At 43.1% G+C, this 14,466-nt stretch overlaps 1 protein-coding gene across 1 annotated transcript in view; it reads left to right on the forward strand.

Annotated features, from left to right (window-relative positions):
* Window positions 1-14,466, forward strand: part of Adarb2 (adenosine deaminase RNA specific B2 (inactive)) — a 540,557-nt gene that overhangs the window by 487,154 nt on the left and 38,937 nt on the right. The window contains exon 7 of the mRNA XM_021180400.1: window positions 8,451-8,619. Coding sequence (XP_021036059.1) covers window positions 8,451-8,619 — 169 coding nt within the window. The remainder of the gene's footprint in view (window positions 1-8,450; window positions 8,620-14,466) is intronic.

A 14,466-nucleotide genomic window follows, 5' to 3' on the forward strand; every position in this document is an offset into this window, starting at 1 on the left:
GAAGGAAGGAAGGAAGGAAGGAAGGAAGGAAGGAAGGAAGGAAGGAAGGAAGGAAGAAAGAAAGAAAAGAAAAGAAAAGAAAATGAAAGAAGAAAGAGAAGGAGGGAAGAAGGAGGGAGGAAGCGAGGGAGGGAAGGAGATGATTCGTTTCCTTAATAATATTCATCAAACTGCATGATACTAACTTGCCCTAGAAATTTGTGAAATTTGGTCCATTTCCCAACAGCTCTTTGAAATGTTTGGAGTTAAGTCTAATTTATTCAGCTTCCTCCTTGGCCCATGTAGCCCCAGCAGGAGTTAGGAGAGGGCTAAGTGAGGACCACAAAAATGTCAACCCTGCCTCCGTCCCCCATGGGGACCATTCTGGCTCATTGGGTTTCCTATGTCTCTGTACATCAGGCACCAAGTGTGGCTTCTCTTCTCAGCCCTCAGTTCCAACTTGCAATGTCAGTGATTTAGAAAAGCAAACGCATCCACTCCCAGAGGCCCCCTGAGGTTCACCTCCACACACAGACGCCTTTTATTTCACGGTGCTTTTAAGAAGTGGCAGATGCTGGTAGAAGGAGAAAAATGAGGCCTCTCCTCACGGTGTTGCTACAGATGTGGCAAGCAAGGGGAGATGCTAGTGCGCACGGGCCTCTGATTTAAGCGCGTGTCTCCCGACCCACCGGGGAGTGCAGAGAAGGCGGGCACTTGCAGGCTTGCAAAGTGGACTCATCAGCTAAAAGCCATGGACCATTTTCCCCTCATCACTACACAAGGGCAAGAAAAGCCAAACTACCTGCTGTCCTCTGCTGGAAAGGAGCCTTCAGAGAGATTGCTCAGCATCCCTCATGCTTCCTGAGGAAAACAGACACTCTCAGGAGCAGCGTCTTCAATTTCCACCTTAGAGAGATTGCTATCACTCCCTGCTGTCCACTTTTACATTGAATTTTTTTTAATTATTATTGTTCCCCTTTAAGGAGGGCTGGACTGATGGATAGTGGAATTCAAGTGGACAGGTCTTAGCTTTTAGGGGTTCCTTCTATAGCAAGCGAAGGACCAAAGACAGTGTTGACAGTCCCCCTGTAGGAAGACTTACAGAGGGACGCTGGGAAGAATCCAGTCAGCTTTAGTTCCAGAAGGCCACAGCCGGCACTATCTACTCTCTGCAATTTCATTTGCAGAAACTCCAACCTCATTGTGCCAGCAGCTCAGGGTCCATCTTCCCTAACCCTAACTGTCAGTGCGGTATTATTATGCACAGAAGCCAAAAAGCACAAGCACACTCGGTAAGATCTTCATCTGGGACCTAAGAGGCACCGCAGAGCAAAGGAAGCTCTGGGACAGATCTGTCTTCTGAGCTTCTGTCACTGCCCAGCACAGTGCTCTGAGGGCACCACCCACTGAACCTCTGTTTGGTTTTAGTCCCACTCAGTCACTAGGTCCAATAGAGCAATTGCACAGCTCTTCCTCCTGGAGCCTGGAGTGCGCTGACCTTTATGGACTCCAGACTGAGGCAGGACCATTCATTCTCTCTCTCATGCATATATACACATGTATAAGTATGTATGTACAAGCACATGTACCCAAGCTCATGTGCATGCATATAACACGTAACAAACAAATACATCCATAGGGCCATGTCGTCCTATACTGAGATTTATGAGAGTCTACACCTACACCATGACTAAGAGACATAACCACTTAGCAGGGACTGTTCTCCTTCCTTTTAATTAGTGTAGGAACACAGAGCAGAGCATCCTAAGGAAAAATTAGAGTTTTAGGTTTTTCAAGGTGTGTTGTGTCTATCTCTGTCTGTTTGCTTGTTTATTGTTTGTTGTGGTTTTATTTGGCTTGGATTACTCTATTTCCTTGAGACAGAATCTCAGAAATTTTACACTAACCTCTAATTTGCTATGTAGTCAAATTTGACCTCAAACTCTTGATCCTCCATTTATTTCTCCTGATCTGATGGAATTATATGTATGGATAACCACATCCAGGTTATGCGGGCTGAGGATCTATCTCAAAGCTTCATTCATGCAAGGCAAGAACTCGACAAACAGAGCTATATCCCCAACATTTTCCAGGGTTTTGAGCAATTAATTTTAATACATTTTAACTTAAAATGTAATTACTATACTTCCTTCCTTCCCTCTTCTCACACCAGGCCCTCTTTATGTTTCTCCCCTCTAACCTCTCTCATGTCCACACCCACATTCTCAAATTGATAGTCTCTTTTTCTCTGATTATTATAGAACTAGTTAGATGGATGGATGGATGGATGGATGGATGGATGGATTGATAGATGGATGGGTAAGTGGATGGAGAGAAAGAGAGAGAGGAAGATAAACAGACAATGGATGAATGATAGATGAGAGATAGATCATAGATCATACATAAATATATACATACATACATACATACATACATACATACATACATACATAAATACATAGGCAGACAAATATATAAACACAATCTGATGAGTCCATTTTTGCACAAATACATAAATAAAGCCAACTGAGTTCACTCTTTGTTGTTTATGTGTATGTGGTTTTCAGGACTGGCCAGTTTGTATTAGATAACCAATTAGAATACTGATTTCTGGGAGAAGCTAATTCTTTTTTCAGCAGTCATTAGTTGCCTGTAGCTCTTTGTCAGGGATGGGACCCCATGCTATCTGCCCCCTTCCACAGTAGCATGTCTATTGATGTTGTCATTTTTTTAGGTCTTGCCTATGCAGCCATTTCTAGGAAAGGCAGTCTCAAAGCAGACTTCTTGTATTGTGGCTCTTACCATCTTTCTGCCCTCCTCTACTGCTATGCCCCATGAGCCATCGGGGTAGGAGCTGTGTGGGCTGCAGATGTATTTACTGAGTCTAGGATATACACGGCCCATTCTCTGCATTGTGTCTGGCTGTGGTTTTCTCTGATGACCTCCGTTTGCTGGAGAGAGGAGCTTCTTTGGTGGGAGTGACAGCCACACCTGTATCTGGGGAGACATAAGGGTTAGGACATAGTTGGCAAATATGCTTGTCTAGCAAAATGACAGTGGTAGATTCTCTTCTAAGATCCATGACTCTTCACCATCCCCAGGTAGCTGGCTAGGTTTCTAGTATGAGGCATGATTTCCCTCCTGTTGAGTGGTCCTTTAATCCACATAGCTGTTGATTACCACCAACACTGAATACCACCATTTCACCATATAGATATCTTGTCATGCCAATCATTGCTGTTCATAGGTGGCAACAAAATAGAGGCTTTAAAATCGGATGCATCTCAAATCACCCGAGTCCTGGGTCCTCTATGTGTAGTGTCTTCAATAGCAGGAGCTTACCTTCAACCAAGATGGAAGCAAGGGCAACAGCAATGGCCTGCATCGTCTCAGGGGCCACTATCACATAACCATTAGGCCTATAAGAGATCATCGCCTCGCTTAGCATTTCTAAGGAGGACATGTTCAACTCCCCAACAATACACAATAGCTTCCTTCGACCAGAGACCTTTCTACCTCACAGCTCAGGAAGTTGTGTGAGTCCCTCGAGCCCTATGTGTCCATCTCTACGTGACCATCCCAACTCCCTGAGCCTGCATGCAGGGTTCTCAAGACCAAGGGACAAGACAAGGACCCTGGTGTTATCAACAAGTCCTGATTTTGGGGGGATATCTGGAAATTGTCTGTTTCCTTGTTTTACTTTTTACCTTGTTTTACTTTTTGATCTGTATAGATCAAAGGTGTTTAATTACAGAATCAATGACAATTGGCTTATGACATTTAGGGATAAATGTCTTCAAGCTTGAAAATGTACTAAGTTAAGTTGTTTCCGATGGTGGTTTATCTATGGAGTCACCTGAGAAGTTTTTCTAATTTTGATTTCTGTCAGACCTGTCCTTTGGCCAAGATACTGTTGCAACAGAAGCAGATCACACTATCAGTCATGTTTTAGGTCAGTGATTTAAAACTGCCTTAAATCACACCTTGACCAGTCTGGTCATTTGTTTCTTTCTTAGTAGGGAGGCCTTCAAGGAGAACAGAGTATGACTGAGTATCTGCCAAGACCGCGCAGTGTTCTGTGCAGGACACGTGACTCTCAGCATGCCATGTTACATGCAGAAGGAGAGAAAATTTGCTTTGGCAACAGTCTCTGAAGAGGATCAGTTCCTCTCAGAAAATTCAGAACTGCTCAATCCTGTGACTTCCTCCTGTCCCAGGCAGGCTGAGGTCCATTGAGGTGGAGACAAATGTCAGAAAGTCACTTCTTCTAGATATTAAATCTCTGTCAGATGGAGAGCTGGCAAGGATTTTCTCCCACTAGATGGCCAGTTTCTTCATTCGCTTAACTGTTTCCTTTGCTATAAAGAAGACCTATTAATTTCATGAGGGCCGATGTGTTGACTGTTGGACTTGTTTCCTGGGCAGCCTTTCCCTTGGCAAGTCCTTGCCTATATCTGTATCTTAAAGTATTTTACCTACTGTTTTTTTTTTTCTCTGACAGTTTCAGAGTTTCAGGTTTTATATGACAGTCTTTGATCCATTTGGGTTGGTGTTTATGCGTAGTAAGAAAAGCATAGTGAGAGAAACTTTCATTCTTCTAAGTATTCTCTCTCATTTATGGTTTCTGAAGCTAACGTGACGTGGCCACATTAAATCATACATGTTTTTATTAGGTGAATGTATACGTGAAATTGTCTACGAGAATAAAAGGGGCCAATCAAAGTGAGATAGCACAGGAAAATGGGGTGCAGAGGAGGAAAAGGGCTGAAGGAATATCCTCAACATATAATATGTACCTGTAAGAAACTCTTAAAATAATAATGATAGGTTGTAGAAAAGATCCTAAATATAAGCAAAGAATATCAGGACCTACGCGCATCACCATGGCCGAACAACTTCTGCCTTCCTCTCAAATCACCAGTGGCCTCTTTACAAATCTTCCTTTCATGAACTAACCTGGCAAATCCAGTTCTTCCTATTATTTTCCAATGATTTAGCATATTAAATTTTGTAATAAATCTTCCACAAGCTGCCATAAAAGAAGAGGATTATATCAATATGTATCTACAGTGTTGTGCTGGGTGCCTAATGCCTTCATGCTAAATTAGTCACATTCATTGTATGAAAGGGCAGGATCCAGAACTCAGCCAAATTCCTGTAGAAATTCAGGGAAGATAAAACACCATTCCTTAAATTCCTATCTTCAGATGCCCTACTGAGTCCTGAGAATCATGAGGAGCATGTTACATAGGATCACGTTCATGCATTGCACAGTAATACATTTTCATAATGCTATAATGCAAATAAAACAAAGACTGCCTACATAAACACAGGGTAACTATTAGAGGTTTTATTATAGAAAATGATGGGCCATTTCACGAATACACTTTCTAAGATATGTTAATTGAAAACAACTTGAATTTTTTAATTAGTATTTTAAAATACTTTCTTCTTTTCTTGTACATTTGTGGGAAGTTGGGAGTTTTTGTTTGTTAAATTGTCTTGTTTCTAAATGTTTGGCTCTGATATCTACACAGAGAGAGACAGACAGACAAGTATACCATTGGGGCAGCCATTGTATTTAATTAATTGTGTCACTACTCCTTTTGAGCCTCTCCTAAAAATTAAATATTCACCCGAAGAGTTTCTAAAACATACTACTGCTGCTCTAATTTCCTTACTATAAATCCAAAATAATAAGAATTTTTAAGTTAATAAACATAATAAATGATGCAGCTGATGGTCTCTGGGTATAAGAATTTGTAGTGTTCTATTGTCATGTATCTATGGATACATGACAGACAGGATTTTAGAGTTTCACATCTTCATTGTCTCAAGGACATTCAATCCACTGCAGATTCTTTAAGGTCAATCCCCTGCAGTTGCTGGTTATATTGGCATTTCATTAGACTTGAAGTGGCATCTTCAATTCCCTCCTGCCTCATGTAATTAGCCAAGAAAGATCCAGAGCCAGAGGAAATGGTTTATAGGAGTTCACTGGCTCTTCAACTCACCCTGGGACTAAGCGGGCTCATCAGGGATCACACTAGAAAAGGCAAAAGTGAGCATGCTCAGGAGCATTGCCCACACCTGGCTCTTGAGGTGAAATTAATCTAACCTCAGAACTTTGAGTCAGCCCCTAGGAAATATTGTACCTCAATCCAGGTATTTTTATTCCTTGACATTAACAGATGGTGAAGATTTAGAAAGCTTTAAAAAAAAAAATAGGCAACTTTCAAGGCCTGGAAAATGATACATAGTTGCCATCATTGGAGAGTAACATAACAACAGTATGATTGACAGAAAAGAGGGACAGCAAGTACCACATTCCCTGACAATCTGCGCCCCCCCCCCCATGGAGGAGCTGAGTCTCTCTGACCTTTGGACAACACTGTTGAAGCTGTGAGGGTTCCTTACTACTCCGTTCCCACCGCTGTCTGTCACAGAAAGTCACTATTGGAAAGAACCCATCTGAACTGTGCGAAAGTTCAGGATTGAAGTCAAGTTATCTCAAGTATTTTTGAGATATATGTGGAGTGGAACAGATAGATAGATAGATAGATAGATAGATAGATAGATAGATAGATAGATAGATAGATAATAGAGAAAGAGAGAGAGATAATAAATATCTTCCATTACTGCATAAAAGCATGCATTTGGTAAGGATGATTTACACATATGCATCATTGTAATGTCTTCATATCCACTTTCATCCTTCCAAGTCTACTGGTCTCCATCTTCCCTCTGAATAATTCCCCTTCTACTTTATATCGTATGAGAGAAAACACCTGCTATTTGTCTTTCTCCCCCGACCCCTTGTTTTCCATTCCTTCAATTCCCTTCCTACTTCCATAATGCACATAAAATTTTTTAGATCAAGATTCTGCACATATGAGGAAATATGTAATATTTGGTTGTGAACCTGCCTTGTTTTGTTTAACACGATTGTCTAGTTTCACCTCCCATGGCGGTAAGGGACAATATACCCTGACATAAGCAAATTTAAAGGGGAAACTGTCACTCTCCTTCGCTGCAGGAAATCTGGGGAAGAGCTTGAAGCAGGTAGCCACACCCACAGTTGAGAAGAGAGAGATAATGAATGTGTGTGTGCTTTTAATTGATGCCAGATGCAGTCGATATTAATTGTCACAATGCTGACCTCCAGTCCCCTCTGCTTTCCAGAAAAATGAAAATTATGTTCTTCCTCACAGCTGTATAAATTTCCACTGTGTGTTTATACTCCATTTTCTTTAGGCATCCCTCTGCTCATGGTGTCTAGGCTACACCAGTCTTTTTATACCTGCTAGCTTCCCTATCCCTTACAGCCTAGTGGCTAAGCGCCATTGATACCCCTATTTTAAGAAGGAGTGATCATGTCACAGTGATTTTAAGTTCCTTTCCCTCCATTACATGACTAGGAAGTAGTGGCACCAGAATTAAAATTTCGACCAGCTTGAGACACAAGCCCACCCAACAACTGTTTCTAATGACCTGGAAACTAGGTTTGGCTTTACAGTTAGTTGTTAATAGCTGGGGGAAAAGTGCCTCCTTGACCATAAGCAAGTATCTCTTTTATGTGGTTGCAGTTGATTTGTAAAAGCTTCCTTAGAATCTATGTGCATATTGGCCTATGCCTTTCTTTCTCAGTTACCCCTCTAGGGTATGTATCTGTATATACCCTGGACTGGAAAACATTCTTCCCTTTTTGTTCTCTCTAGAAAGGTTTATATAAAACTGATATCATCATATCCTTAAATGTTTGGTAACATTTATTTTAAACAAATCAGAAAGACTGAAAAAGAACAATATGGTACCCTTGGGTATCTGTGAGAATCGTTCGGGACTCCCCACAGACGCTACGGATGCTCCAGCCCTTTATAAAACTGCTGTGGTGTTTGCACATGACCTATGTACATCCTCCCATAAGCTCTAAATCACTGCTGATTACTTATAATGTACAATATAATGTTGATGTAGTTTTCAAAGTGGCCGTTGTACTACACTGCTTCTGCTTAGTGGAGAATAACAAGAAAAAAGACCAAATGCAAGTCTTGAACCCAATGTTTTTGAACCTACAGAACCTGTAGTTATGGTGATCTGGCTGTGTTTCCCAATGTATAAAAATTACACTTTTATGTCCACAAATTGAGTGTTAGACTTGTTTTTGACAAATCACCCAGTGGTGGCTTTGTGCATCAAAAAGAGGTAAACAGAGTCCATGTGGCCCCAGAGAGTATCTCAGACATTTGCTCTCCACCAACCCCAGAGATGTTTGGCCAACCTCAGGCTCAAATCTGCAGCTCAGATCTTAACCATGTTGCTATTAAAATGAATAAATTCCACTCTGCACTCACTTCTAAGACCTGCCTCCTGAGCCCAGCCTTTGTTTGTTATACTTCCTTCCTCTGCCTCCACAATCCCTTGTGTCTCTGGGCCAGTGACATCTTTCATGGTCACTTCTTCTTTCCTAGTGAACAGCAGCAAACACATCGTCAGGAAGTTCCGAGGGCACCTGCGCACCAAGATTGAGTCTGGGGAAGGAACAGTCCCTGTGCGGGGCCCCAGTGCAGTCCAGACGTGGGATGGCATCCTATTGGGGGAGCAGCTAATCACCATGTCCTGCACAGACAAGATTGCCAGGTAAGAGCCCAGTTAGCTGTTCTCTTTCAAAGATCAGCTATGGACACCAACAGGGACAGCCAAGTAGCAGGTCCAAACTCCGTCTTAGCACTGAGTGGGGCCACAGCACTTGTCATCCGGGACTCGGGTGCCTAAGGCCTTCTTGTACATGTTCCCATGTGTGTGCATGCTGTGTAAGTGTACACATAGAGCAGCATGCAGAGACCAGAAGTCGATGCTCAGTGCCTTCCCCAGTCATTCTCCACCTTATCTTTTGAGATGGAGTCTGTCGCTGAACCTGGACCTCATCAATGGGTTAGACTGGCTGACCAGAGAGTGCCAGGAATTTCCTATCTGTGATGCCCCCAACCCAGCACTGGGATTATAAGCACACACCACTACACTGAGCTTTTTATGTGGGTTCTGGGATGTAAAATTCAGACCCTTATGTCTGAGCAGCAAGAACTGTACCAATTAAGTCATCGCGCCAGTCTTTGTCCATCTTTATTTTCATCCCATGTGCTTGAGGCAAAAACACCTTTAGAGCGCATATTCCAAGCAATTTCTAGTTTCCATAGCAAGCATTCAAAACCTCTGACTTAAGGATTAATCTACTTGTGGTGCAATGATTGTGATGCATTAGTTTTATGAGAAAAAATATTTGCCATCTCTGAATGGTGTGGTCATTGCCAGGACACAGACCTGACCAGGGAGCCAAGTGGGTTTTTCTCTGCCACATCTTTTACTTTACACAAAAGGTGTTTCTAAAGCCTCCATGGGCTGCAGCTAGTTCAGAAATGGAGATCTTGGTCTTGACAGACACATATGGAATGGGCTAGGGAGGCTGGAGGGGAAACAAAGGCCAAGGACCGAAGGAAAGTAGGAAGCATCTACATACAACATCCTCCGCTTCCTGACACCAATAGTAGGATCTAGAGAGTATAAGACAAGCTGTCCCCCACAATCCCAAGAGATCCTCCAGTAAATCAAAGCCCCAGGAAGCACAGGTTATATTCCTGGTACCCAGCCAAGACTGGGGATATCTCACATGTCCAACAAAGCCCACTGAGCCTATGTGAAGTTGTATACCCTGAAGAAATGGCATTCATTCTACTGAAGAGAACACAAAGCCAGGAGAGAGGAGGGTTAAATTCTACCTGCATTTCAAGGTGGGGACATCCGACATGAGACAATGTAGTGTATACAGTGTCACCTCAACCCTCAGAAGTCAACATCCCAGGTTTCAAGTGGGTAGAGGATGCCTTGTAGACTTCCTCCTGGATACCACTCTCTGAGGATTCTGAGGCTACAGCAGGGAAAACATGAACCTCTATCAACAGTGATTCTAAATTCTCGTGGGAAATTACCATGAAGCTATAGAAAAGAGAGTACTATTTAGGCTCTGACTTTGATTGCCCCTGGCTTGGTAGAACAAAGAGAGGGCTCAATGACCGTAAATCAAAGCAGTGATTTCTGTATCACAGGGAACAGCCAAGATAGTCTTCAAACAGCTCATCTTTGAAAAGAAAATGTATTCCTCTTTGCAATATTTTCATCTATTCTTGGAGTAATAGGGGAAAAAAGCAGACTTTTCACTTTAACAAAAATTCTCTTGATACCCTCAGACAATGCTAGTTTTCTAAGTTAATTCTATGTCTCCACAGAAAAATGAAGTAAATTAATGCTACAGAAATGAAGTCTTGTCTCAGAGATCTTAAACATCAATAGACAACAAATTAAACAGGGGCTACAAAACCCACCTTATATTGGTTGCTGGCAAGTCTATCGATGGTAATGCTCAAAAGACAGGGTTTTATCTTTTTAATAAAATCCCCTTTGAAAAAAAAAAGCAGTCTATATTGCACCAGCTCCAGGGATAGTCAGGTGATATCCATAGTAGTGCAGAGATAGTCAATCGTAGACTGTTGTCTCTTGGTATTGTTGCTATTGTGGTGGTGGTGGTGGTGATGGTGGTGGTGATGGTTTGAGATTTTCTGTTTGGTTTGGTCTGATTATTTTAGGTTTGTTTGTTTGTTTGTTTGTTTGTTTGTTTGTTTGTTTGTTGTTTTTGAGACAGAGTCTCAATGCAAAATGCTAGCACTGTTGAAACTCACTGTGTAGATACCAAGCTGTTCTTGACTTCAGAGGCCTCACCTCCCTTGACTTCCTGGGTCCTGGAATTAAGGGTCTATAACCATCACAGTCAGATTTCTCTTGGTGTTTTTGAAACAGGGACTCACCATGTAGCACAAGCTAAACCAGAACTTACTATGAAGTCCAAACTGCCAGTGACACTCCTATCTCGGCCCCCTGGGTGCTAGGACATCTCTCCACTCCTGACTTCCAGGCCTTTTACTTTATTTTATTTTATTTTATTTTATTTTACATCCTGACTACAGTTTCCCCTTCCTCCACTCCTCCTCCATTTCCCTTCAGAAAAGGGCCAGCCTCGACGGATATCAACCAGCAATGACATATCATATCAAGTTGCTGTAAGACTAGGCACCTCCTCTTCCATTGTGGCTAGACCAGGCAACCCAGTAGAAGGAAAGTACCCCAAAGGCTGACAACAGAGTCAGAGATGGCTCCTGCTCCCACTGTTAGGAGTCCCACAAGAACATCAAGCAATACAGTTGTAATAAATGTGCACAAGGTCTGGGTCAGTCCCATGCAGCCTCCCTAGTTGGCAGCTTGGTCTCTCTGAACCCCTGCGAGCCCAGGTTAGTTGATTCTGTGGTTGTTCTTGTGGTGTCCTTGACCTCTCTGGCTCCTAGGATCCTTCCTCCTCTCTTCTGCAGGATTTCCTAAGCTGTGCTTAATGTTGGCTGTAGGACTCTGCATCTGTTTCCATAAGTTGCTGGGTGAAGCCTCTCTGATGGCAGTCCTCTTTGCTAGATGCCAATCATTTAATTTCTTTTCTTTTCTTTTTTCTTTTTTTTTTTTTTGTTGTTGTTTTGTTTTGTTGCTGGTGTTGTTTTGTCTCTGGTTTTGCCATTCATGTTTGGTTCCATCATGAGTCACTTGACAATCCAGCCTCTGGGTCCTGACCATCCAGTCTTCAGGCAGTATCAGACTTGGGCTCCTTCTCATGCCATGGGTCTCAAGCTGGACTAGTCATTGGTTGGCCACTCCCACAATTTCTGTACCACCTTTACCCCAGAAAATCTTGTAGGTAGGACAAATTGTAGGTCAAAAGTTTTATGGCTTGGTTAGTTTCCCAATATCAGGAAGTTTTGCCTGGTTATAGGAGATAGCTGGTTCAGGCTTCATGTCCCCCATTGCTAGGAGTCTTAGCTGGGGTGACACTCGTTGATCCCTGGGAGTTTCCATTGCCCTGTGTTTCTAGATTGTCCCAGAGATGCTCTTGATTCCAATTATCTCTCCCAGTACTCTCTCCCTCCACCCTCAGGTGGAAACACCTGATCCCTCCTGTTCCCATCCTGACTCCCACCCCTGTATAGCCTCCCCTCACCATGCCCCCACTATGTCTACTCTGTTTCTCTTTCCCAGTGATATTCACACATCCCCATCCCCATTTTTGAAAGAAGGCAAATGCTGGGCGAAACTGTAATGTCTCTGTTACAGTTGGCTGCCAAGAGACCACTCCCTGAATTCACCCAGAAATCAATCTCCTGGCACCATGTGTGTTCATACCATCAGTTCCTTTCCACTCATTCCCTCATTATCAGACATGGGTGGAGACAGGACAGGACAGAGGAGTGTGATGGATGCCAGGGCTTAGAGATGTCCTCACATCCTTGCTCCATCCCCTCACACCCACCTCCCAGTTTCACATGAGCTTCATCTCCTCTTCTGCCTCCCTTACTTTCTCTGTTCTGTCAATCTACTCTCTCCTCTTCCTCTGTCTTTCTTGTTGCCTCTGTATCTTGTCCATCTATCTCTGTATCTTTCTAACTAGCCCCCTCCTTCTGTGTCTCTAATCCTCTTTCTATCTCTTCTGTCTCTCTCTCTCTCTCTGTCTGTGTGTGTGTGTGCGCGCACACACACATTTGAGTGTGTGTCTGTCTGTCTCTCTCTCTCTCTCTCTATCTCTGTCTCTCTCCCTCATCTTTCTCTCCCCGTTTCTTCCTCTGTCTATTTCTCATTCACTCTCCATGTCCCTCGCTGTTTGTCTCTCTCCCTTTGTCTCAGTATCTTTCTATCTCTCTCTTTCTTTTCCCTTTTCTCCCTCACTTTCATCCTTCCATCTCTTTACTGATCCACACACACTTCTCTGTGAGTTTCTGAGGCTCACACTAAGTGGTCAGCTTCATCCCTTTTCAACGCCCAGCATGCCATTCTTCCCTATGCTACAGGGAATGCTGGGAAAGTTGCAGCCTTGTGCTCCTCATAGCCCATCCCATCACACAGCCTGTCTCCTGACCTGAAATGGGAGGGGTGCAGTGCTTAATGCTGCTGCTTGTGTCTGAGCCTGACCTTCATGCAATCTCTGATGCCACTTGATTTGCATGGTGTCTGTCACAGTGAGATGCACACGATGGCTCTTGATAAACGGTGCTTATTGGTAATGATGATGAGGACAGGGCAGTGATGACCATCACAGTGACAGAAATAATATACCCACTTTAAATAGTTCTGTCTGGATCAGGCTAAAGCAACTGGCATAGAAATACTTCCTTTGGCATGGGAGTCCCATAGCCCCTCAACAGGCCAACCCTGAGCAGAAGATGCGGGTGTGACTGCTCACACAGGAGCTATTTATTTCACACAGAGGCATGCTTGCCACTTTTGAGCAGGAACATATGTTACGCTGATGGTTCAAGACCATAAGCATCTGCAGCGTGCATTATTTGTACAAAGGCTTCACAAAGAGGCAGCCGGCTAATGTATGTGTTCATCTGTTTTCTAGCCTGTAGGAAAACAAAATTTCAACCTAGGGCTTAAATAATGTTCAAAACAGAGGGCCTTCACACGCAAGTACAGATGAAAGCTTCTTACTGGGCAGATTCGTGTCACTCGGTGCCCTGGACAGTGAGACTGTGAGTACCCAGAGGCACAGGAGCCGTGGTCTATAAAATACTCCTGAGGACACACTTGGCTATGAGTATAGCCCACAACACTGGCTGTACCGCACCCAGTGTCACACCACATAGAAACCAGATAGACCCTCAGGAGATCACTATTAAATTTTCAACCAGTTTTGAAAATCAGATGTTAAATACAGTCATTATTAAGAACAAAAAAATAAACAAACTTCCTCAAAATTATGCTAGAAGCAATAAACACTCCAAGTTTGCCACTTCAGAATTATCTGGCCAATTTGTGTGCTTTTGGAATTATTTACAGCTGCTATGACATCCACACAGAGGAACACTGTAACATTTTCACAAGTCATGAACTGCTGCCCAAGCCAGTGTGCCTCCTGCTAGGTCTGTGCACAGTGACCCCAGGCTGGCAGCTCAACATTAGTCAAGACAGAGCACTTATACCACAAGAACTGGCATAAGCTTCAGGAGCAAGCTCTGTCTGTCTCTGAGGGGAGGAAGCTAACTGCTACCAGTATATTAAGACCAACAAGTATAGACAGATTCTAGAAGAAATACCTGGGAGGCTGGCTTTGCATCTATTGTCTGTTTTTAGGAATCTTCATTCTTTCTTCGAATTTATCCTTCCCTCCAAACTCTAAGCTCCAGGGAACAGGGAACCCCTGACTCCCTCTCTCTGTCTCTCCTCTGTGTGTGTGTGTGTGTGTGTGTGTGTGTGTGTGTGTGTGTGTGTTGTGTGTATGTAGGGGGATGTATATGTGTTTCTAGGGGGGGGTGTATACAAGTGTTTGCAAGGACACATGTAGAACCTCAATGACATCTCCACTTTTGTTGTTGTTGTTGATGTTAAGATAAGGTGTCT

This window comes from Mus caroli, chromosome 13 (assembly GCF_900094665.2).
Source record: "Mus caroli chromosome 13, CAROLI_EIJ_v1.1, whole genome shotgun sequence".
NCBI classification, from domain to species: domain Eukaryota; kingdom Metazoa; phylum Chordata; class Mammalia; order Rodentia; family Muridae; genus Mus; species Mus caroli.